Below are 22,457 nucleotides of genomic sequence, written 5' to 3' on the forward strand. Positions count from 1 at the left end.
ACAAGCCAGTAAGTTATCTCACTAGTAAGTAATTTGCCTCACAAGCCAGTAATTTACCTCCCAAGTCTGTAATTTACCTCACTAGTAAGTAATTTACCTCACAAGTCAGTAATTTACATCACAAGTCAGTCATTTTCCTCACTAGTAAATATTTTACCTCACAAGTCAGTAATTTACCTCACAAGTCAGTAATTTATCTAACTAGTAAGTAATTTACCTCACAATTCAGTAATTTATCTCACAAGTCAGTTATTTATCTCACTAGTAAGTAATTTACCTCACAAGTCAGTAATTTATCTCATTAGTAGGTCGTTTACCTCACAAGTCAGTAGCATACCTCACAAGCCAGTAATTTACCTCAAAGGTCAGTAATTTATCTCATTAGTAAGTAATTTACCTCACAAGTCAGTAAATTACCTCACAAATCAGTAATATTTCTCAGTAATTAGTAATTTACCTCACAAGTTACTAATTTATCTCACTAATAAGTAATTTACCTCACAAGTCAATAATGTATCTCACTAGTTAATAATTTACCTCACAAGTCAGTAATCTACCTCACTAGTAAGTACATTTGCTTACAAGTCAGTAATTTATCTCACTAGTAAGTAATTTACCTCACAAGTCAGTAATTTACCTCACAAGTCAGTAATTTACCTCACTAGAAAGTAATTTACCTCACAAGTCAGTAATTTACCTCACAAGTCAGTAATTTAACTAATAAGTAATGTACTTTACAATTCAGTAATGTATCTCACTAGTAAAGTAATTTACCTCACAAGTCAGTAATTTATCTCACTAGATAATAATTTACCTCACAAGGCAGTAATCGACCTCACTAGTAAGCAATTTACCTCACAAGTCAGTATTTTACCTCACTAATAGGTAATTTACCTCACTAGTAAGTAATTTACCTCACAAGTCAGTAATTTATCTCGCTAGTAAGTAATTTACCTCACTAATTATAATTTACCTCACAAGTCAGTCATTTGCATCCCTAGTAAGTAATTTACGTCACAAGTCAGTAATTTACCTCACTAGTGGGTAATGTACCTCACAAGCCAGTAATTTACCTCACAAGTCAGCAAGATACCTCACATAGGCCCAGTGCACACCAAAAACCTCTAGCAGATCCTCAAAACGCTAGGGGTTTTTGAAGCAGATTTCAGAGTGACTCTAGGCATGTTTAGAGACGCTTTCTAAACATTCCGAGCGCTTTTATGTAGCAGATTACAAATATTGTTACAGTAAAGCTGTTACTGAACAGCTACTGTAACAAAAACGGTTGGAAAACCGCTCTGATCTAGCGTTTTTCAGAGCAGTTTTCCACTTTCCTATACTTTAACATTGAGGCAGAAACGCCTCAGAAATCTAAAAAATGCTGAAGCCCTCGAGTTTGCATTTAAAGAAAAAAACAAGCTGCTCTGGTGTGCACCATCCCATTCACTTTCATTAGCCAAGCGGTTTTCCCCCTGCAAGCATTTTAAAAAAACGCTCTAGAACCGCTCCGGTGTGCACCAGCCCTAAAAGGTTATTTACCTCACAAGTCAGTAATTTACCTCACTAGAAAGTAATTTACCTCACAATTCAGTAATTTATCGAACTAGTAAGTAATTTACCTCACAATTCAATAATTTATCTCACTAGTAAGTAGTTTACCTCCCAAGTCAGCAATTTATCTCACTAGTAAGTAATTTACCTCACAATTCAGTAATTTATCTCACTAGAAAGTAATTTACCTCACAAGTCAGTAATTTATCTCACTAGTAAGTCATTTACCTCACAAGTCAGTATTTTATCTCACTAGCAAGTCATTTACCTCACAAGGCAGCTATCAGCAATCTCCCCATGCCTGGATGGACACAGGCCAATAATAACAGAGATCACCTTCCCCTGGCTCCTGACTGAGCACAGTGACCATAAACAAGTGTCCCAGCTCACTGCACGTTCCAGACTAATGTGACGATGCATTGCTACTGACCGTGTGGAGTCAGGGCTGCAGTCAGGCCAGTGCAGCACTGGGCAGAGCTTCTCTTGTGCTGTATACACAGGATGGTGCTCTGCTTGTTGCATGTGTCTGTGTGATGGAAGCAGTTGTGGAAGGAGCTGCTGCATGCTTTATGCCCAGTCACACGCACAGCTTCTGATCCCCATGACAGCAATGTACAGGAGAAGCCGCACTCAAGGTGGAAGGCGGAACAGTCCAAGTGGGAGCCTCCTTGTAAGCTTCTGATTGAGCTGATGGCTGGAAAGAGGGGGCAGAGCCACGAGCTGACTGTCTGTGAAGTGACTACAGACTTGGGAACACAGCTAGCACGGAGGTCGGGGGCGGGGCCGCAAGTAGGAGAATGGTATACAGGCAGCAGCTGACAGCTAGTGAGCGAATGGCCGCACAGTGCACGATAGGGGGCGGGACGTATGAGCTGCACTCGTTACTGTCTAGCCTGACAAAAAGGAGACGTGTGACTGTGACAAGCAGGGCCAGAAGATTATCTGGCAAATGACATGCCAGTAAAAATGACATACCAGCAGCGGTTTTTTAGTTACACTACCGGCAGTGCTGTTGGAATACCAGCTGGGTGGCAACCCTACTGCCTCCAGTGATTCCACCAGTGATCCCCTTCACTTCATGTCACATGAAGTGAGAAAGCTTTCCTAGCAGTAAAAAAAAAAAATAATAATAATAATATCACTTTAACCACTTAAGGACCGAGGTGATAGAGATCTACGCCCTGTTTTGATGGGCTCCTGGCTGGCAGGGCGTAGATCTCTATCACCGGCGCCGCCGCTCCCCGCCGCGATCGCGCGCACCGAACCGGCTGCACTTAGCTGTCTTATGACAGCTAAGGCTTCCGGGTATCGGCAGGAGCCGTCACTGATTGGCTCCCTGCCGTGTGATCGCTGTGAGCCAATCACAGCGATCACCCTCCGAAAGGCAACATAGTTGCCGTTCCGCCTTCCTCTCCGCCTCCCTCTCCCTGTCACTGTGGATCTTGTGTGACAGGGAGAGACGCACAGCCTGCAGCCGTGACAGGCTGTGCGATTTTAGTGTAAAAAAATCCAGATCTCCCCCCCATGTATCCCTTGATCCCCTCCCAACCACCTATATATAGATATATATAGATCTATATATAGATCTATATATAGATCTATATATATAGATCTATATATATATATATATATAGATCTATATATATATATATATATATAGATCTATATATATATATATATAGATCTATATATATATATATATATAGATCTATATATATATATATAGATAGATAGATCTATATATATATATATATAAAGATCTATATATATATATATATATAGATCTATATATATATATATATATAGATCTATATATATATATATATAGATCTATATATATATATATATAGATCTATATATATATATATATATAGATCTATATATATATATATATATATATATATATATATATATATATATATATATATAGATCTATATATATATATATATATAGATCTATATATATTTTACTGGATTGTGATTTTAACCACTTGCCGACCGCCCCTACCTAGGGGCGGCGGCAAAGTGGAGCCCGCAACGACCGCAATACGCCGATCGGCGGCGGCTCGTTGCGGACTAGCTGGCCGGGGATCGCACGCTGGATGTGCCCACCCGCGACGTCAACCCTCCAGCCAATTAGCAGCGGCGGCGGGTTGTTAACCCCCGATCTGCCGCATGTAAAGCGGATAATACGCTTTGTAATGTATACAAAGCGTACTATACAGGCTGCCTCCTGCCCTGGTGGTCCCAGTGATTGAGGGACCACCAGGGCAGGTTGCAGCCCTCCTAGTAAGTACCCAAGCACACTGATCCTGCCCCCTGATCACCCACTGCACCCATCAGACCCCCCCTGCCCACCCCTCAGACACCTGTTTGCACCCAATCACCCCCCTAATCACCCATTAATCACTCCCTGTCACTATCTCAACACTATTTTTTAGATTAGGTCCTAAACTGCCCCCTGGGGGCTCCTGAACACCCCCCCCCCCCCCCCCCACACCCTCAGATCCTCCCTAGACCCTCCCCCCTGTGTACTGTATACATCTATTCTTCCCTATAATCACCCACTGATCACCTGTCAATCACCCATCAATCACCCCCTGTCACCACCTGTCACTGCCACCCATCAGATCAGACCCTAACCTGCCTTTTGTGGGCACCTGATCACCCACCCACACCCTCAGATTGCGTGCAGACCCACCCTCAAATCACCTCCGAAAGTGCATTGTTTACATCTGTTCTCCCCTCTAATCATCCACTGATCACCCATCAATCACCCCGTCACCAACTGTCTTTGCTACCCATCAGATCAGACACTAATCTGCCCCTTGCGGGCACCCAATCACCCGCCCACACCCTCAATTAGCCCCCCAGACCCCCTCTGATCAACTCGCCAGTGCATTGCTTGCATATATTCTCCTCTGTAATCACCTACTGATCACCTATCAACCACCCCGTCACCCCCTGTCACTGCTACCCATCAGATCAGGCCCTAATATGCCCCCTGCGGGCTTCTGATCACCCGGCCAAACCCTCACCCGCCCCACCGCAGTGACAGAAATTTTTTTTCTGATCACTGCTGGTACGACTTAATTGCCATGTCCAGGTCACGATTTGAGAACATTCCTGCACTTCAGTGCCAATACAACCTGTCATCTAAGAAGCCACCCTGCTTATGACCGGTTCCACAAAATTCGGCCCCTCATAGACCACCTGTCATCAAAATTTGCAGATGCTTATACCCCTGAACAGTCATTTTGAGGCATTAGGTTTCCAGACTACTCCTCGTGGTTTTGGGCCCCTAAAATGCCAGGGCAGTATAGGAACCCCACAAGTGACCCCATTTTAGAAAGAAGACACCCCAAGGTATTCCGTTAGGTGTATGACGAGTTCATAGAAGATTTTATTTTTTGTCAAAAGTTAGCGGAAATTGATTTGTATTGTTTTTTTTCACAAAGTTTCATTTTCCACTAACTTGTGACAAAAAATAAAATCTTCTATGAACTCACCATACACCTAACGGAATACCTTGGGGTGTCTTCTTTCTAAAATGGGGTCACTTGTGGGGTTTCTATACTGCCCTGGCATTTTAGGGGCCCTAAACCGTAAGGAGTAGTCTAGAAACCAAATGCCTCAAAATGACCTGTGAATAGGACGTTGGGCCCCTTAGCGCACCTAGGCTGCAAAAAAGTGTCACACATGTGATATCGCCGTACTCAGGAGAAGTAGTATAATGTGTTTTGGGGTGTATTTTTACACATACCCATGCTGGGTGGGAGAAATATCTCTGTAAAGGGACAATTGTGTGTAAAAAAAATCAAAACATTTTAATTTACAGAGATATTTCTCCCACCCAGCATGGGTATGTGTAAAAATACACCCCAAAACACATTATACTAATTCTCCTGAGTACGGCGATACCACATGTGTGACACTTTTTTGCAACCTAGGTGCGCTAAGAGGCCCAACGTCCTATGAGTACCTTTAGAATTTCACAGGTCATTTTGAGGCATTTGGTTTCTAGACTACTCCTCACGGTTTAGGGCCCCTAAAATGCCAGGGCATTATAGGAACCCCACAAGTGACCCCATTTTAGAAAGAAGACACCCCAAGGTATTCAATTAGGTGTATGGGGAATTCATAGAAGATTTTATTTTTTGTCACAAGTTAGTGGAAAATGACACTTTGTGAAAAAAACAATAAAAATCAATTTCCGCTAACTTGTGAAAAAAAAATGAAATCTTCTATGAACTCCCCATACTACTAACGGAATACCTTGGGGTGTCTTCTTTCTAAAATGGGGTCACTTGTAGGGTTCCTATACTGTCCTGGCATTTTAGGGGCCCTAAACCGTGAGGAGTAGTCTAGAAAATAAATGCCTTAAAATGACCTGTGAAAATCCTAAAGGTACTCATAGGACTTTGGGCCCCTTAGCGCAGTTAGGGTGCAAAAAAGTGTCACACATGTGGTATCGCCGTACTCAGGAGAAGTAGTATAATGTGTTTTGGGGTGTATTTTTACACATACCCATGCTGGGTGGGAGAAATATCTCTGTAAATGGACAATTGTGTGTAAAAAAAATCAAAAGAAATCTCATTTACAGAGATATTTCTCCCACCCATCATGGGTATGTGTAAAAATACACCCCAAAACACATTATACTATTTCTCCTGAGTAAGGCGATACCACATGTGTGACATTTCTTTTGCAGCCTAGGTGCGCTAAGGGGCCCAAAGTCCTATGAGCACCTTTAGGCTTTACAGGGGTGCTTACAATTTAGCACCCCCCAAAATGCCAGGACAGTAAACACACCCCACAAATGACCCCATTTTGGAAACTAGACACTTCAAGGTATTCAGAGAGGGGCATGGTGAGTCCGTGGCAGATTTCATTTTTTTTTGTCACCAGTTAGCAGAAATGGAAACTTTTTTTAATTTATTTTTTTTGTCACAAAGTGTCATTTTCCGCTAACTTGTGACAAAAGATAAAATCTTCTATGAACTCACCATGCCTCTTAGTGAATACTTTGGGGTGTCTTCTTTCCAAAATGGGGTTATTTGGGGGGTGTTTATACTATCCTGGAATTCTAGCACCTCATGAAACCTGACAGGTGCTCAGAAATGAGAGAGATGCTTCAAAATGGGAAAATTCAATTTTTGCACCATAGTTTGTAAACGCTATAACTTTTACCCAAACCAATAAATATACACTGAATGGGTTTTTTTTAATCAAAAACATGTTTGTCCACATTTTTCGCGCTGCATGTATACAGAAATTTTACTTTATTTGAAAAATGTCAGCACAGAAAGTTAAAAAAATCATTTTTTTGCCAAAATTCATGTCTTTTTTGATGAATATAATAAAAAGTAAAAATCGCTGCAGCAATCAAATAGCACCAAAAGAAAGCTGTATTAGTGACAAGAAAAGGAGGTAAAATTCATTTAGATGGTAGCTTGTATGACTGAGCAATAAACCATTAAAGCTGCAGTGGTCTGAATGGAAAAAAGGCTCTGGTCCTTAAGGGTGAAAAGACTGCGGTCCTTAAGTGGTTAAAGAGAACCTGTAAGGGTCGGTTCACATTAGCTTTTGCCAACGGATCTGGCCGTATGGTTCTGTGGTCCATTCCGCTGAACGGACAAAAAAAAAAAAGATGCAGCAGGACCCAATTTTTCGGACCATTTCACTCAAAGCGGAAGGTTTTGCAGCACAATAGGAACCTATGGAAATTGGACATTTTACAGCACACTGGCTATACAGCCGGCTCCGCAAAAACACGCAGATGTGAATCAGGCCTGAGGGAAAGGGAAAAAAAAGGTGTCCCCATGGGTACTTAACTCAGGATCCTAATGAGGCTTCCCCCATCCTCTTCCACCTTGGGGATCCAGCGATGGCAGCCCCCAAAAATCTGCCGACAAGCTTGTCGGTGGGCGGCACGGGTGCAGTAGGGGCTTCAGCGCGTGAATATTTACCAATCCTCATGCCTGCAAAGTAGAGCGGACCCGGCCGGGCTCTGATATTTCTGCCGCAGCCGAGGGGGAGCTTGTACTGTGGGTGCACAGGAGCGAGGATTGGTAAATATTGCCGCAAGCTGTTCAGGGGCTGCCTGCACTGAATGCCCGAGGCTGAAGAGGATGGGGTAAGTCCCATTAGGATCCAGAGGCTTCCCTCTCCCGAGATAAGTATCCCCCAGGGGCAGATTTCTTCCTTACTGGATTACTTTATTTAGTAAATTGGGGACATGTTAGGCCTCATACAGATTACAAGCAGCATTTCGGAAAGTGAGCACTGTACAGACTCGCCGTTCAGCTATACAGGAGAAATGGGATGACAGAAAGTGAACGAGCGAGCAGAAGATAATTGCACTCATTCTGGGTTGTTCAACAATGCCCTGTGGCAGATCATGGTCAGCACAAGGTTACCCCATAATGAAATCGGACCACTGAAGGGCTGTATGCACTCAATGAGTGCCATGCAATCTGCACTGTTTAAAAGGAAATAAATATGTCATCCTCCATATCCCTCTCACTTCAGGTGGGCTTTAAGGTCCACTTTAAAGTGTACCAGAGACTAGACAATTTACAAGTTTTATACATACCTGGGGCTTCCTTCAGTAAGTTCAGCCAGTTAATGCATGCGCAGTGCGCTCCTCCGTCTCGCTGCCGTGCCTGGGTATAAAACTTGTAAATTGTCGCGTCTTTGCTTCAGCCCTAGAGCAATTTGACATATAGGCGCTGCTCCCATTCATTCGCCAATAACTTTATTACTACTTATCACACCTAAATGATCTATACATTGTTTTTTTCAGGACAAATTCGGCTTTTAGTGTGTGTTCATTTTGTTTAGTAATCACCTTATTTTCTATGCATTTTAATGGGAAAATAAGCAAAAAAAATTGAAAAAACAAACTATTCCTCCATTTACATCCATTATAGCTTTGCATTAAACAGTGCTGACTATAAGTTAAACCCACTAATTGTATTTGCTCATCCATCCTGGTTATTGCAACATTTAGATTATGTCCATAGCTCAATGTATGGTGACAATATTGTATTTGGAAATAAAGGTGTCTTTTTTTCTGTTTTTTGTTTTCTCGCTGTACACTATCGATTATTACAAGGCCTTATTTTGACAAATAATAGTAATATACCCTCATGACATACAAATTTACAAAGCCAGGTTCCTAAGGTAATAATATATGTTGTTTCTTTCATATTCTGTCACTTTGTTTTCATTTTACAAGTCTTTTATTTTGGTACAGAATATGTGAAATTTAATTTCTTTTGATTCAGTTTGTGACTAAAAAATATACAGGAGACATGGGGCTCAACCCTAAAAAAACTCTTTAAACTCTTTTTTATTACTTATCACGGTTAAAATGATACCACATATGTCTCTTGTAGTGTTGCTAAAACTTTCCCAAGTTTGATCATAATTCTAAAAATGACTTTTTATGTTTGAGTCAGTTTGTCCCTACCTATTTTTCATGTGACGTGGTTTACAGCTTTTAGACACACCAAAATGTATTCTACAACTTGTCACGGTTACAATGATACCACATGTGCCTCATTTAGTAGCAAACTGATGGTGCACTGTTCATAACAACACTGGACAAATATATTCGTCCAGTTAGGCTTAAGTGGTTAAAAAGGAATTGTAATAAAAAAACATAATGAATAAAATTGCTTATTTATTACAATATTCATTTACAGATTATTTAGTCAGTGTTTGCCCACCATAAGATGCTTTCTCTCCCTGATTTACAGTCTGTAATGTATCACTGGTGGTGACATCTTTAGTTCTGCCAGGTGATCTGTGCGGAATGTTCATTACTGGGAGTTCTATTGCTTGGCATTTGGAAACCCACAATCTAACGAGGTTCACAGACAGTAAACTGTCAGGACTATGATCATGACATCACTCTGTGGGAGGGGCTTCACCACAATATCAGCCAGCCAGACAACATCCCCCTTTCCCGATGAACTATTTGAGAAAAGGTGGAGATTTAAAGTGGGAAAGGCAGTATCAGCTATTGGTTGGAATGAAGTTCAATCCTGGGTTACAGGTCCACTTTAACCTCCCGAGTGTTACGCTGCTCAGGAGGTTTTGCTAGCCTGAGCCCCACTAAAACTAATAGGTTATCCGCCTGTATAAGATCATAGCTAGCACAAGCCTAGCTAGTACATGTGGTCGCCCCCCCCCCCCCCCCCCCCCCAATTGCCTCCGATCCCCCCTATCAGTCCACTTATACTTTACCCAGCCAGGATCCAGAGATCACCGCAGCCTCCCAGGACAGCTCTGGTCTTCTCTATGGGGAGGATCATACATGATGTCATGCGCAGACCCGATCCTCCCCATTAAAGAAAACCTGAACTGAAAATTAAAAGTCAAAATAACCATACACAGGTCATACTTACCTCCCGTGTAGTCTACTCCTCAATTTCTTTCTCCTTTCCCGCGTCCTGTTTGTCCACTGTAATCAAGGGAATTCTCTGTCCTCCATTTTGAAAATGGCCATTACCCCATAACAGCTTTCTGGTCAGCACACTGTTAAACTGTAATATCACTCACTTGAGCCATAGGAAAACATAGACATTACTTGGCACATCAGTTGTCCTCTCAGCTATAACTGACAGCAACTGATAAATAACTGACAGCAACTGATATATTTAAATTCTGACAAAATGTTGTCAGAACTCTAAGCGATCTCTATCAGAAGAAAATGGTGAGCTTTTGAGAGGAACTAATAGCAAGGTAACTATGTAATGTTCATTTGAAGTTACCTCATGTGTTTATTTTAAATAATTTTACACAGTACATGTTCCCTTTAAGAAGCTCGGAGCTGTCCAGGGTGGCTGCAGCAATCACTGGATCCTGGCTGAGTGAAGTGTAAGCAGACTGATTGGGGTGATCGGAGGCAATCGGGGGAGGGGGGGGGGAGGGGGTTCTTCGGGCGCGACCACATGTACTAGTTAGCCTAGTGCTAGCTATGATCTTATACAGCTGGATAACCTATTAGTTTAAGAGGGGGGGGGGGGGGGGGGGGGACTTCTGAGGCCAGTAAAACCTCTTGTGCGGCATGCCCGCCACAGTGTCATACCGCTAAGGAGGTTAAAGAGCACCTGAGAAGAAACAAAAAAAAATTTCATACATATCAGGGGATTCCTCCAGCCCCCTTCGGCCTGCTCTCGCTCTGGGCGCCGTCCTCCACCTTCTGGGTCCTTCATAAGGGTTCCCAGTAACTTCGGGAGTCAGGACTTACTGCTCATACGCAGCCCCAGCCACTCTCCTGTGCCCAAGAGCGGTCTTGTGCAAACTCTCCTGCCCGCTGGTGCGTGATGGGGAGCAGGCGCGGCCGCACTGCGCATGCGCCGACTAGCTGAAGTTACCGGGAGCCCTTATGGAGGACCCAGGAGGCGGAGGACGGTGGCGAGGAAGCGATCAGTCTGGAGGAGGCTGGAGGAACCCCCAAATATGTATGGATTTTTTTTTGTTTCAGCTCAGGTACACTTTAAGCACACACTGATGCAAGCAAAGTTGGACCGTCATATTTTTTTTACAGTGCATACATTTTACAGAGAAGCCCAGAGCACATGGCTAGGCTATGGGACTAGGGGTGCAGCACAACATACGTATTTTGGCTTCTGTCACTCACCTTAATGTAGACATTTTCTCCCCCTCTTCCATAGCAGTTCTTGCTGCGCCCCGGCTTTCCACTGATTCCCTGGTATAGAGGAAGGATGGACGATAAGGACTTCACAGAGGGATCCACTAGAGGGGAAACAGGGATTATTATCAGGACTTTATAGAGACAACCCTCAGAGGAAAGGAGAGGAACACAAAGGTTACCAGCATTATGTATAGCTTTATCACTGAGTCACATGCCTGGAACAAGGGTCCTAATCTGCATATTTGTAGTTCTGAGAGTGTCAATAACGCTCATACACACGTCCACCATAATGCACAACCAAGCACACAACATGCCCAAACGCACGACAAGTTGTTTACACGACAAGTATGTACACACGCCAACCAACCAACTCACTGCAATACTTTGAGCGCTAGTGAAATGACAAACTGTACAACATGTCCGCCTTCATAAACAATAAAGTTGTTCAAATTACATGTACACATGTTCCAACCTCCACGATAGTTGTTCAGGGCGATACGCTGGTTGGATCTGGCAAACAACCTGTTATCGGCTGGTTGTCTTGTTGTTTGCCAGCCGTACACACACCCAACTGTCTTCCAACACACCAAGTTTAGATGATGGTTGGGCAGATTGTTTGGACATGTGTATATGAGCCTTGAGTGGCAGATCAGTATCAGAGAAACAAATTAGCTCTTTAACCCTCTGGGCGATACAATTATATCGCCCAGGAGGTGGCGCAGCACTATTTTTTAAAAAAAATTTATTTTTTAAATCATGTAGCGAGCCCAGGGCTCGCTACATGATAGCCGCAGCGCAGCGGCATCCCCCCACCCACTCCGATCGCCTTCGGCGATCAGAGCAAGCAGGAAATCCCGTTCAGAACGGGATTTCCTGCTGGGCTTCCCCGGTCGCCATGGCGACAGGGCGGGATGACGTCACCGACGTCATGGACGCCGTGACGTCGGAGGGAGTCCAGATCCACCCCTCAGCGCTGCCTGGCACTGATTGGCCAGGCTGCGCAAGGGGTCGGGAGGGGGGGGACTGCACGGCACGGCGAGCGGCGGCGGATCGGCGCCGAGCGGCGGCGATCGGAAGTTACACGCAGCTAGCAAAGTGCTAGCTGCGTGTAACAAAAAAAAAATTATGCAAATCGGCCCACCAGGGCCTGAGAAATCCTCCTGCGCGATATACCCCGAGCTAAGCTCGGGATTATCGCTCAGGAGGTTAAAGGGAACCCAAAGCAAGTAAAATTATTTAAAATAAACACATGACGTAGCTGCAAATGAATATTACATACTAACCTCACCGTCAGTTCCTCTTAGAAGCTCACCTTTTCTTCTTACAGTGATCCCTTCCAGTTCTGACAATATTTTGTCAGAACTGAAATATACTAGTTGCTGTCAGTTATATATCAGCAGCTGTCAGTTAAAACTGAATGTGCAAGGTAATGTCCATGTTTCCTATGGCTCAAGTGGGCAATATTACAGTTTAACAGTGTGCTGACCAGAAAGCTGTTATGGGGTAATGGCCATTTTTAAAATGGAGGACAGAGAACTCCATGGATCACAGTGGACAAATGGGGTGCAGGAGAGGAGAAAGATTAAGTAGTAGACTACACAGGAGGTAAGTATGACCTGTGTATGGTTATTTTGACTTTTTATTTTCAGTTCAGGTTCTCTTTAACCAGTTCAGCCTTCAGTGTTGTTTCACTTTATGAATCCGAGCAACTTTCACCTCCCATTCATTAGCCAATAACTTTATTACTACTTATCACAACAAAAATGATCTATATCTTGTTTTTTGCATCATCAATTAGGCTTTCTTTGGGTGGTACATTATACTAAGAATTATTTTATTCTAAATGCATTTAACTAGAAAATTAAGGGAAAAAAATCATTATTTCTTGGCCACTATAGTTTTAAAATAATACATGCTGCCATATTTAAAAGACACATTTTATTTGCCCCTTTGTCCCGGTTATTACACCATTTAAATGATGTCCCTATCATAATATATAACACCAATATTTTATTTGGAAATAAAGGTGCATTTTTTCAGTTTTGCGCCCGTCACTATTTACAAGCCCATAATTTACAGAGTAACAGTAATATACCTTCTTGACATACATATTAAAAAATTTCTGTCCCTAATGTAACTATTTTTTTTTTTTTTTTTACAAAAATAAATTGAGGTAACTATTGGGGAGAGTGGGAGGTAAGGGGTTCATTGTAAATGTAAAAAAAATGTTTGTACATGTAAATTTACCATTTGGCCACAAGATGTCCTCACTCATATCTTCTGTACATATAGTATTACTACGCAATACGGAAGTAATGCATGGATGTGAGAGCATGGGCTTTGTGAAAGACGGATCCATCTCATAGACGGTGTCGGTCTTTCATACAGGAACTTAGATCAATGAATTGGAACTGTGTAGCAGCTACGTCCAAAATGCTTAAGTAGTTAAAAAGAGTGTCTAAAAACGACACCCTGACATATAAAAAATTAAACACACCTTCATGAGCATTACATATAAGTGGATAGTGGAATGTTAATATGCCACAGACGCAATGCCCACTCTCTACCCCCATGGGGAATTCCTATAACTGGGCATTACAGTGCTAGCCTGCCTCATTCATCCAGAGAACGGCATTCCAACGGAGGACTGAAGTCCTACAGCATACAGAATGCTTCGTTTCACCAACACCACAACCAGCAGATTGCTTCACCTTTAAGGATCACGTGACCTCCATTTCCACCATCTCCCCCATCCGGTCCTCCAAACTCCTTCCGGGGCTCACTGTGAAAGCAGCACGCTCCATTACCGCCGGCTCCTCCCACTACACGGATTTTACGGTGGTCCACAAAGAACCGAGTCTGGATTGAGAAAGAAGGCATTTAAAGTGGGATAAAACGCCATATTAACTGGAAGAAAAAAATCTTCTAATAAGAAATTACTAAACCTATCCTGTTTTTTCATGTTCACTGTCATATTTCAGAGAAGCGTGATATGAAAAAATAAATATATTGCTGTTGGTTTCCATCTTTACTGTTTCTCTGTGAGGCTAAAAGGGACATCACTGCTGCCTTGCTCAGCGTTATTTACTGCTTATTTTACAGATTACTGTCCCTCCCACAGCAAATGTCACCAAGATAACAGGCGTATATCACTGTGTAAACTCTTCAAAGGATTAAATTACCTTCTGGTCATAGCGTCCTTATCTTATCTGAAATGGGAAGTTTATGTTATTTGCCTTTTGAGATAAGCTTGTTACAAAAAAAAAATAAAAAAATAAAAAAAAATATAAGACTTACCACAGTCCTGTTGGCACTGCAAAGTTCAGCGAAAAAACACAGACCAGGTTAAAAAAAAAAATTTAGGGGACATATGGAGCCTTTTTTTTTTCTTTTAGAAACAAAAAAACGAGTTAACATGTATATTTGGGATACGAACGAGCAGTTTATTTATTTTTGGATGTTACAACCCCCTTTAACCTCCTTGCTGGTTATCCCGAACTCAGTTCGGGGTAACCTGCGCAGGAGGATTGCTCAGGCCCCGCTGGGCCGATTTGCATAATTTTTTTTTGTTACAAGCAGCTAGCACTTTGCTAGCTGCTTGTAACTTCCGATCGCCGCCGCTCGCCGCCGATCCGCCGCAATCCGCCACGCCGAGCCGCTCCCCCCCGGCCCCAGACCTCTGCGCTGCCAATCAGTGCCAGGCAGCGTTGAGGGGCGGATCGGGATTCCCTATGACGTCCCGACGTCCATGACGTCGGTGACGTCATCCCGCCCCGTCGCCATGGCGACAGGGGAAGCCCTGCAGGAAATCCCGTTCTCAACGGGATTTCCTGCATACTCTGATCGCCGAAGGCAATCGGAGTGGGTGGTGGGATGCCGCCGCTCGGCTCGCTACATGATTTAAAAAAACCAAAACCAAAAAAAAAACCTCCTGCGCTGCCTCCTTGCCGGAGGAATTGAACCAGCAAGGAGGTTAAGGAAAACTAATGTATGTAAAAAAATGTTCCATCATAGGTTTATCTGTACATCGTGTTTTGCTTTCCAGCTGTAACAATTGTGGAATTATCTCCGTGATCAGCGCACAAGGCATGCGCTGACACGGCGGAAATCCTCCACAAGCGTTATGAAAGGAGAGAACCCAGCTTTGGTGCAAAGCACCAGTAGAGGGGAAATTCCCACCGGCAGGTGGAGCTGTGGAGTGCAAAGGAGCAAGCCTCTGTACTGCCACAGATGCCAGATGGGAATTGTCCGAATTGCAACCGAGTAGGGCAAGATAGCCCTTAAAGAGAGAGAGCACAGCGACAGGGTGAATGTGTGTTCACCAATCTAATCGCCAACCCGCGACGATGAACACACAACCGTGAAGATCAGGTGGGAAAGGAATTGCAAGAGATAGCGATTGCTAATAGCGACACAAGACTGAATAAGCACAGAAAAGGGATGTATGTATGTCCACCAATCTAGTCGCCAACCTGCGACGGTGAACACACATCAGAGGAAACCAAGTGAGAACGCAATCGCAAGAGATGCGATTGCGAATGAGAATGAGCACAGGGACAGAATGTATGTGTGTGCACCAATCTAGTCGCCAACCCGCGACGGTGCACACACAACAGGAGAAACAGAGTAGGAACGCAATCGCGAGAGAGGCGATTGCCAGAGGTGACACAAGACTAAGCAGAGGTAAACCCAGGAGCAGAGCAAAGGCACAGTAAATCATACAATGAGAATAATAAGGAAAATAACAAACGCTAACTAAACGCGAACACCGCACTCATTCGCAACAGCGAACACGTTAACAGCGCGGTCTCCGCACGTTAAGCGTAACAGAGACAAGCACGCCACCCTAACTAACCACCGACACACAAACACGAAACAGAGAACGCGAGCGCTTGCTTAACGGTTACCTCACCGAGCCTACCGCAAGCGTTCGTATCAGACAAGACAGACAGACGGACGGACAACAGGAATATGAGAGATACGATCCACCGCTCTTCCGCCAGAGCGAGTGCGATCCGGGTTCAGGGATAGGACAGGAAAGATCCACTGCTCTCTCCGCCAGAGCGAGTGCGATCTGGGTTCAGGGACAGGATAGGAAAGATCCACTGCTCTTCCGCCAGAGCAAGTGTGAACCAAGTAGGGAAACAGAGTTAGCAGGATCCACTGCTCTTTCCACCAGAGCGAGTGCGATCCAAGTAAAGCAACAGAGCTTAGCAGGATCGTCTGCTCTTTCCGCCAGAGCGAGTGCGATCCAGGTACAGCAAGATGAGGTAGCCAGTAGCAACCGCTGCTCCAGCTTACCCTCCAAGAATACAGATCAGAAGGATCCACAGCCGCTACCGCTAGAGGCTAGTGCGATCCAAACAGACGAACAGAAGGAGCTACCAGTAGCAACCGCTGCTCTGGTGAGCACCCCCAGACAGACGAAACAGGCAATACAAATAATACAACCTGACTGAACTAGAGGGGTGTCTAATACAGCCCCCAGAATACTCTAAGATAACTTTAACAGTCCAACAGGAAAGGCTGACACTCAAGGAGTGTGTTAAACCATTATGACCAGCAAAGGATTGTGGGAGAAGAAGGCTTTTATACTGCCAGCCCTCAAAGGAGACAGCTGGGCAATTTGCATGTATGCAAATCCCTCAGCAAAGCAACTCTGAAAGTTGCAAGATGAAGCCAGGTCTCTTTTCCAGAGACCTGCATCCCTCAGACATAAGGAATGGTCAAACAGCTGTGTGCCTGTGCAGTCAGCTGAGCGGATCATTACACCAGCACTGGAGATCTGGTTTCTGTAATTCTCTCGTGTCCTCCCCACCAGTGTGTCTTTCTTGACACACTCCCCTGTGGGCTACGCCCCTAGTGGTGTGTCTTCTAGTATATATACCTTGTTGGATGTTTTATATGTTGGGCATGATTAAGGACGTAGGTCCGAAACCTGTTAGCCATTTTATGCTGAACCTGATTGTTCTAATAAAACTTTTTGGACTTTTCTACTAACTGGATTGTGTGGATTCTCCATTACCACAGTCCTTCCCACCAGCCTGCACCAATCCTGCCCAGTATTTCTGTAGCACAAGAAACACTCACCAGCTTCTTCTCGGATAATTCTTTCTTCCTCTTGATGAGGTTCCGTGGCTTGCCGTATAACAGGTGACCGGTGGACACAGGCCGTTGATGGAGCGTCAGCGGTACCAGAGAGAGAGAAAAGACACACCGACGAGCAGCCGATTGGCAAGACCGTACCTGGTTCCCCAAGACACGGAGCTGTGCTAATAGCTGCAGAGCCGACATCACTTCCTGCAAAAGGAACAACTGTCACTACTGCGCACAATACAAATCACTGCTGACATTACTTCCTGCAAGAGGCATTGCCCTGACCTTCTGCAGGCTAGCTGGGACTGGCACTGTTACCTCCTGCAGGCTGGCTGGGACTGGCACTGCCCTGACCTCCTGCAGGCTGGATGGGACTGGCACTGACCTCCTGCAGGCTGGCTGGGACTGGCACTGCTCTGACCTCCTGCAGGTTGGCTGGGACTGGCGCTGCCCTGACCTCCTGCATGCTGGCTGGGATTGGCACTGACCTCCTGCAGGTTGGCTGGGACTGGCACGGCCCTGACCTCCTGCAGGTTGGCTGGGACTGGCACTGTCCTGACCTCCTGCAGGTTGGCTGGGGCTGGCACTGCCCTGACCTCCTGCAGGCTGGCTGGGACTGGCACTGTCCTGACCTCCTGCAGGCTAGCTGGGACTGGCACTGCCCTGATCTCCTGCAGGCAGGCTGGGACTGGCACTGCCTTGACCTCCTGCAGGCAGGCTGGAACTGGCACTGCCCTGATCTCCTGCAGGCTGGCTGGGACTGGCACTGTGACCTCCTGCAGGCTGGCTGGGACTGGCACTGTGTCCTCCTGCAGGCTGGCTGGGACTGGCACTGTGACCTCCTGCAGGCTGGCTGGGACGGGCAATGCCCTGACCTCCTGCAGGCTGGTTGGGACTGGCATTGCCCTGACTGCCTGCAGGCTAGCTGGTTCTGGCACTGCTCTGACCTCATACAGGCTGGCTGGGACTGGCACTGTCACCTCCTGCAGGCTGACTGGGACTGGCACTGCTTTAATCTCCTGCAGGCTGGATGGGACTGGCACTGCTCTGATCTCCTGCAGGCTGCCTGGGACTGCCACTGACCTACTGCAGGCTGGCTGGGACTGGCACTGCTCTGACCTCCTGCAGGTTGGCTGGGACTGGCACTGCCCTGACCTCCTGCATGCTGGCTGGGACTGGCACTGACCTCCTGCAGGTTAGCTGGGACTGGCACTGTTACCTCCTGCAGGCTGGCTGGGACTGGCACTGCCCTGACCTCCTGCAGGCTGGATGGGACTGGCACTGACCTCCTGCAGGCTGGCTGGGACTGGCACTGCTCTGACCTCCTGCAGGTTGGCTGGGACTGGCGCTGCCCTGACCTCCTGCATGCTGGCTGGGATTGGCACTGACCTCCTGCAGGCTGGCTGGGACTCTCACTGCCCTTCGGCAGGTGGGCTGGGACTAGCACAGCCCTGACCTCCTGCAGGTTGGCTGGGACTGGCATGGCCCTGACCTCCTGCAGGTTGGCTGGGACTGGCACTGTCCTGACCTCCTGCAGGTTGGCTGGGGCTGGCACTGCTCTGACCTCCTGCAGGCTGGCTGGGACTGGCACTGCCCTGACCTCCTGCAGGCTAGCTGGGACTGGCACTGCCCTGATCTCCTGCAGGCAGGCTGGGACTGGCACTGCCTTGACCTCCTGCAGGCAGGCTGGGACTGGCACTGCCCTGATCTCCTGCAGGCTGGCTGGGACTGGCACTGTGACCTCCTGCAGGCTGGCTGGGACTGGCACTGTGACCTCCTGCAGGCTGGCTGGGACTGGCACTGTGTCCTCCTGCAGGCTGGCTGGGACTGGCACTGTGACCTCCTGCAGGCTGGCTGGGATGGGCAATGCCCTGACCTCCTGCAGGCTGGCTGGGACTGGCATTGCCCTGACTGCCTGCAGGCTAGCTGGTTCTGGCACTGCTCTGACCTCATACAGGCTGGCTGGGACTGGCACTGTCACCTCCTGCAGGCTGACTGGGACTGGCACTGCTTTGATGTCCTGCAGGCTGGATGGGACTGGCACTGCTCTGATCTCCTGCAGGCTGCCTGGGACTGCCACTGACCTCCTGCAGGCTGGCTGGGACTGGCACTGCTCTGACCTCCTGCAGGTTGGCTGGGACTGGCACTGCCCTGACCTCCTGCATGCTGGCTGGGACTGGCACTGACATCCTGCAGGCTGGCTGGGACTCTCACTGCCCTGACCTTCGGCAGGTGGGCTGGGACTAGCACTGCCCTGACCTCCTGCAGGTTGGCTGGGACTGGCACGGCCCTGACCTCCTGCAGGTTGGCTGGGACTGGCACTGTCCTGACCTCCTGCAGGTTGGCTGGGGCTGGCACTGCCCTGACCTCCTGCAGGCTGGCTGGGACTGGCACTGCCCTGATCTCCTGCAGGCAGGCTGGGACTGGCACTGCTCTGATCTCCTGCAGGCTGGCTGGGACTGGCACTGTGACCTCCTGCAGGCTGGCTGGGACTGGCACTGTGTCCTCCTGCAGGCTGGCTGGGACTGTCGCAGTGTCCTCCTGCAGGCTGGCGGGGACTGGCAATGCCCTGACCTCCTGCAGGCTGGTTGGGACTGGCATTGCCCTGACTGCCTGCAGGCTAGCTGGGACTGGCCCTGCTCTGACCTCATACAGGCTGGCTGGGACTGGCACTGTCACCTCCTGCAGGCTGACTGGGACTGGCACTGCTCTGATCTCCTGCAGGCTGCCTGGGACTGGCACTGCCACCTCATGCAGGCTGGCTGGGACTGGCATTGCCCTGACCGCCTGCAGGCTAGCTGGGACTGGCACTGCTCTGACCTCCTGCAGGATGGCTGGGACTGGCACTGTCACCTCCTGCAGGCTAGCTGGGACTGGCACTGTCACCTCCTGCAGGCTAGCTGGGACTGGCACTGCTCTGACCTTCTGCAGGCTGGCTGGGACTGGCACTGCTCTGACCTCATGCAAGCTGACTGGGACTGGTACCGACCTCCTGCAGGCTGACTGGGACTGGCACTGCTCTGACCTCCTGCAGGCTGGCTGGGACTGGTACCGACCTCCTGCAGGCTGACTGGGACTGGCTCTGCTCTGACCTCCTGCAGGCTGGCTGGGACTGGTACCGACCTCCTGCAGGCTGGCTGGAACTGGCACTGCTCTGACCTCCTGCAGGCTGGCTGGGACTGGCACTGTCACCTCCTGCAGGCTAGCTGAGACTGGCACTGCTCTGACCTCCTGCAGGCTGGCTGGGACTGGCACTGCTCTGACCTCATGCAAGCTGACTGGGACTGGCACTGCTCTGACCTCATGCAGGCTGACTGGGACTGGCACTGCTCTGACCTCCTGCAGGCTGGCTGGGACTGGCACTGCTCTGACCTCCTGCAGGCTGACTGGGACTGGCACTGCTCTGACCTCCTGCAGGCTGACTGGGACTGGCTCTGCTCTGACCTCCTGCAGGCTGGCTGGGACTGGTACCGACCTCCTGCAGGCTGGCTGGGACTGGCACTGCTCTGACCTCCTGCAGGCTAGATGGGACTGGCACTGCTCTGACCTCCTGCAGGCTGGCTGGGACTGGCATTGTGACCTCCTGCAGGCTGGCTGGGACGGGCACTGATCTCCTGCAGGCTGGCTGGGACTGGCACTGATCTCCTGCAGGCTGGATGGGTGAGGCATGCTGGGAGATTATGTCCGGGTAGGTCACACAGTATATAATATATTTAGCTGTATATGTACAGAGTATAGCACATTACAGAATACACGTTGTAACCGCTCACCTGCCCGCAGCTCTTATGCTCCATACGTCACAAGTCTTCGCTGACGCAGACACGTTATAGGAGCCAATAGGCTGTGTGAATGCTGCGCGGTCTCCGACAAAATGGCCGCCGGCAGGCAGTGTAACGCTGCTGCGCGCGGAAACACTAGAGAGAATTTAAGAACGACTGACATTTTCATCTCTAGTGGCCAAATAAACCGAGAATTAGGACATTAACTCACAATTGGAGGAAAAACCCTCTTCGGTTTTTGTTTGTTTAATAAAAAAAAAAGATCATGTAACGAAAAGAAACCAACATTATCTGTCCACAATCTTGCCATAAAGAACTTTATCATAGTACATTAGTTACTACTTTACAATTCTCTAGTGTATCAGTTAGTACCTTGCATACCTCCCAACTTTTTGAGATGAGAAAGAGGGACACTTAAAGAGAAACCATGACCAAGAATTGAACTTCATTCCAATCAGTAGCTGATACCCCCTTTTACATGAGAAATCTATTCCTTTTCACAAACGGATCATCAGGGGGCTCTGTATGGCTGACATTGTGGTGAAACCCCTCCCACAAGAATCTCTGAGGACCATGGTACTCCTGGCAGTTTCCTGTCTGTGAACCTTGTTGCATTGTGGGAAATAGCTGTTTACAGCTGTTTCCAACTGCCAAAAAAGCATGCAGCAGCTACATCACCTGCCAGCTGTAAAAATGTCACCATGTGATAAATGTCAGAATGTAAATCAGGGATATGAAAGATTTTACAATGGACAAACACTGACTAAATCATTTATACATAATTATTGTAAAAATGAAGCACTTTTTTTATTACATTATTTTCACTGGAGTTCCTCTTTAACTACCTAACGACCGCATCACGCCAATGGGCGTGAACGCGGCGGCAGCCCCAGGACTGCCTAACTCCAATTGGCACCAAGTCATGGAGCTGCAGTTTTCCAGGGAATGGCCGCACGGATGCGCTATCGTTCCCTGCCCGTTCACAGAGCAGAGCTCCGTGATTAGCCTGCTAGCCGCCGATCAGAGGTGCCAAGCACGTTTTGGACCCCACGCTGTCAGATACTCCAGTTGTTTATGGCCTGATGAAGCGAGATGTTGCCCGTGAAACGCGTTGCATTTTTAATAGGAGTATGTGAATAAATTATCGTCTCTTCAATCAACAGCATCGTGTCTGTTTTTGGGTGTTGCTGGGCCACCACCGCCACCTGAATACTTTTAAACCTTTTAGATATTTTTACTCTTTTGGCGCCTCTGTTTTTCCGTATATCAAGTCATCCACCCTTGGTGGAAGGGTGAAATACCCTCTTTTCCTTCTACAGAGAGCGACATCTTAGCCCTGAGTGGGGACAGGCCTAATCTCCCCA

General features: G+C 47.1%; 1 protein-coding gene across 1 annotated transcript in view; it reads right to left on the reverse strand.

Moving 5' to 3' along the window:
- The window catches only part of MTG2 (mitochondrial ribosome associated GTPase 2), a 43,555-nt gene extending 22,384 nt beyond the window's left edge, over positions 1–21,171 (reverse strand). Inside the window, exons 1-4 of the mRNA XM_068262291.1 lie at positions 21,085–21,171; positions 17,309–17,518; positions 13,930–14,077; positions 11,204–11,319 (exon numbers count right to left, since the gene is read on the reverse strand). Of these exons, the coding sequence (XP_068118392.1) occupies positions 11,204–11,319; positions 13,930–14,077; positions 17,309–17,518; positions 21,085–21,108 (498 nt within the window). The 5' untranslated portion in view covers positions 21,109–21,171. The remainder of the gene's footprint in view (positions 1–11,203; positions 11,320–13,929; positions 14,078–17,308; positions 17,519–21,084) is intronic.
- Positions 21,172–22,457: the final 1,286 nt, after the last annotated feature.

This window comes from Hyperolius riggenbachi, chromosome 12, assembly GCF_040937935.1.
Source record: "Hyperolius riggenbachi isolate aHypRig1 chromosome 12, aHypRig1.pri, whole genome shotgun sequence".
In the NCBI taxonomy this organism is placed as follows: Eukaryota; Metazoa; Chordata; class Amphibia; order Anura; family Hyperoliidae; genus Hyperolius; species Hyperolius riggenbachi.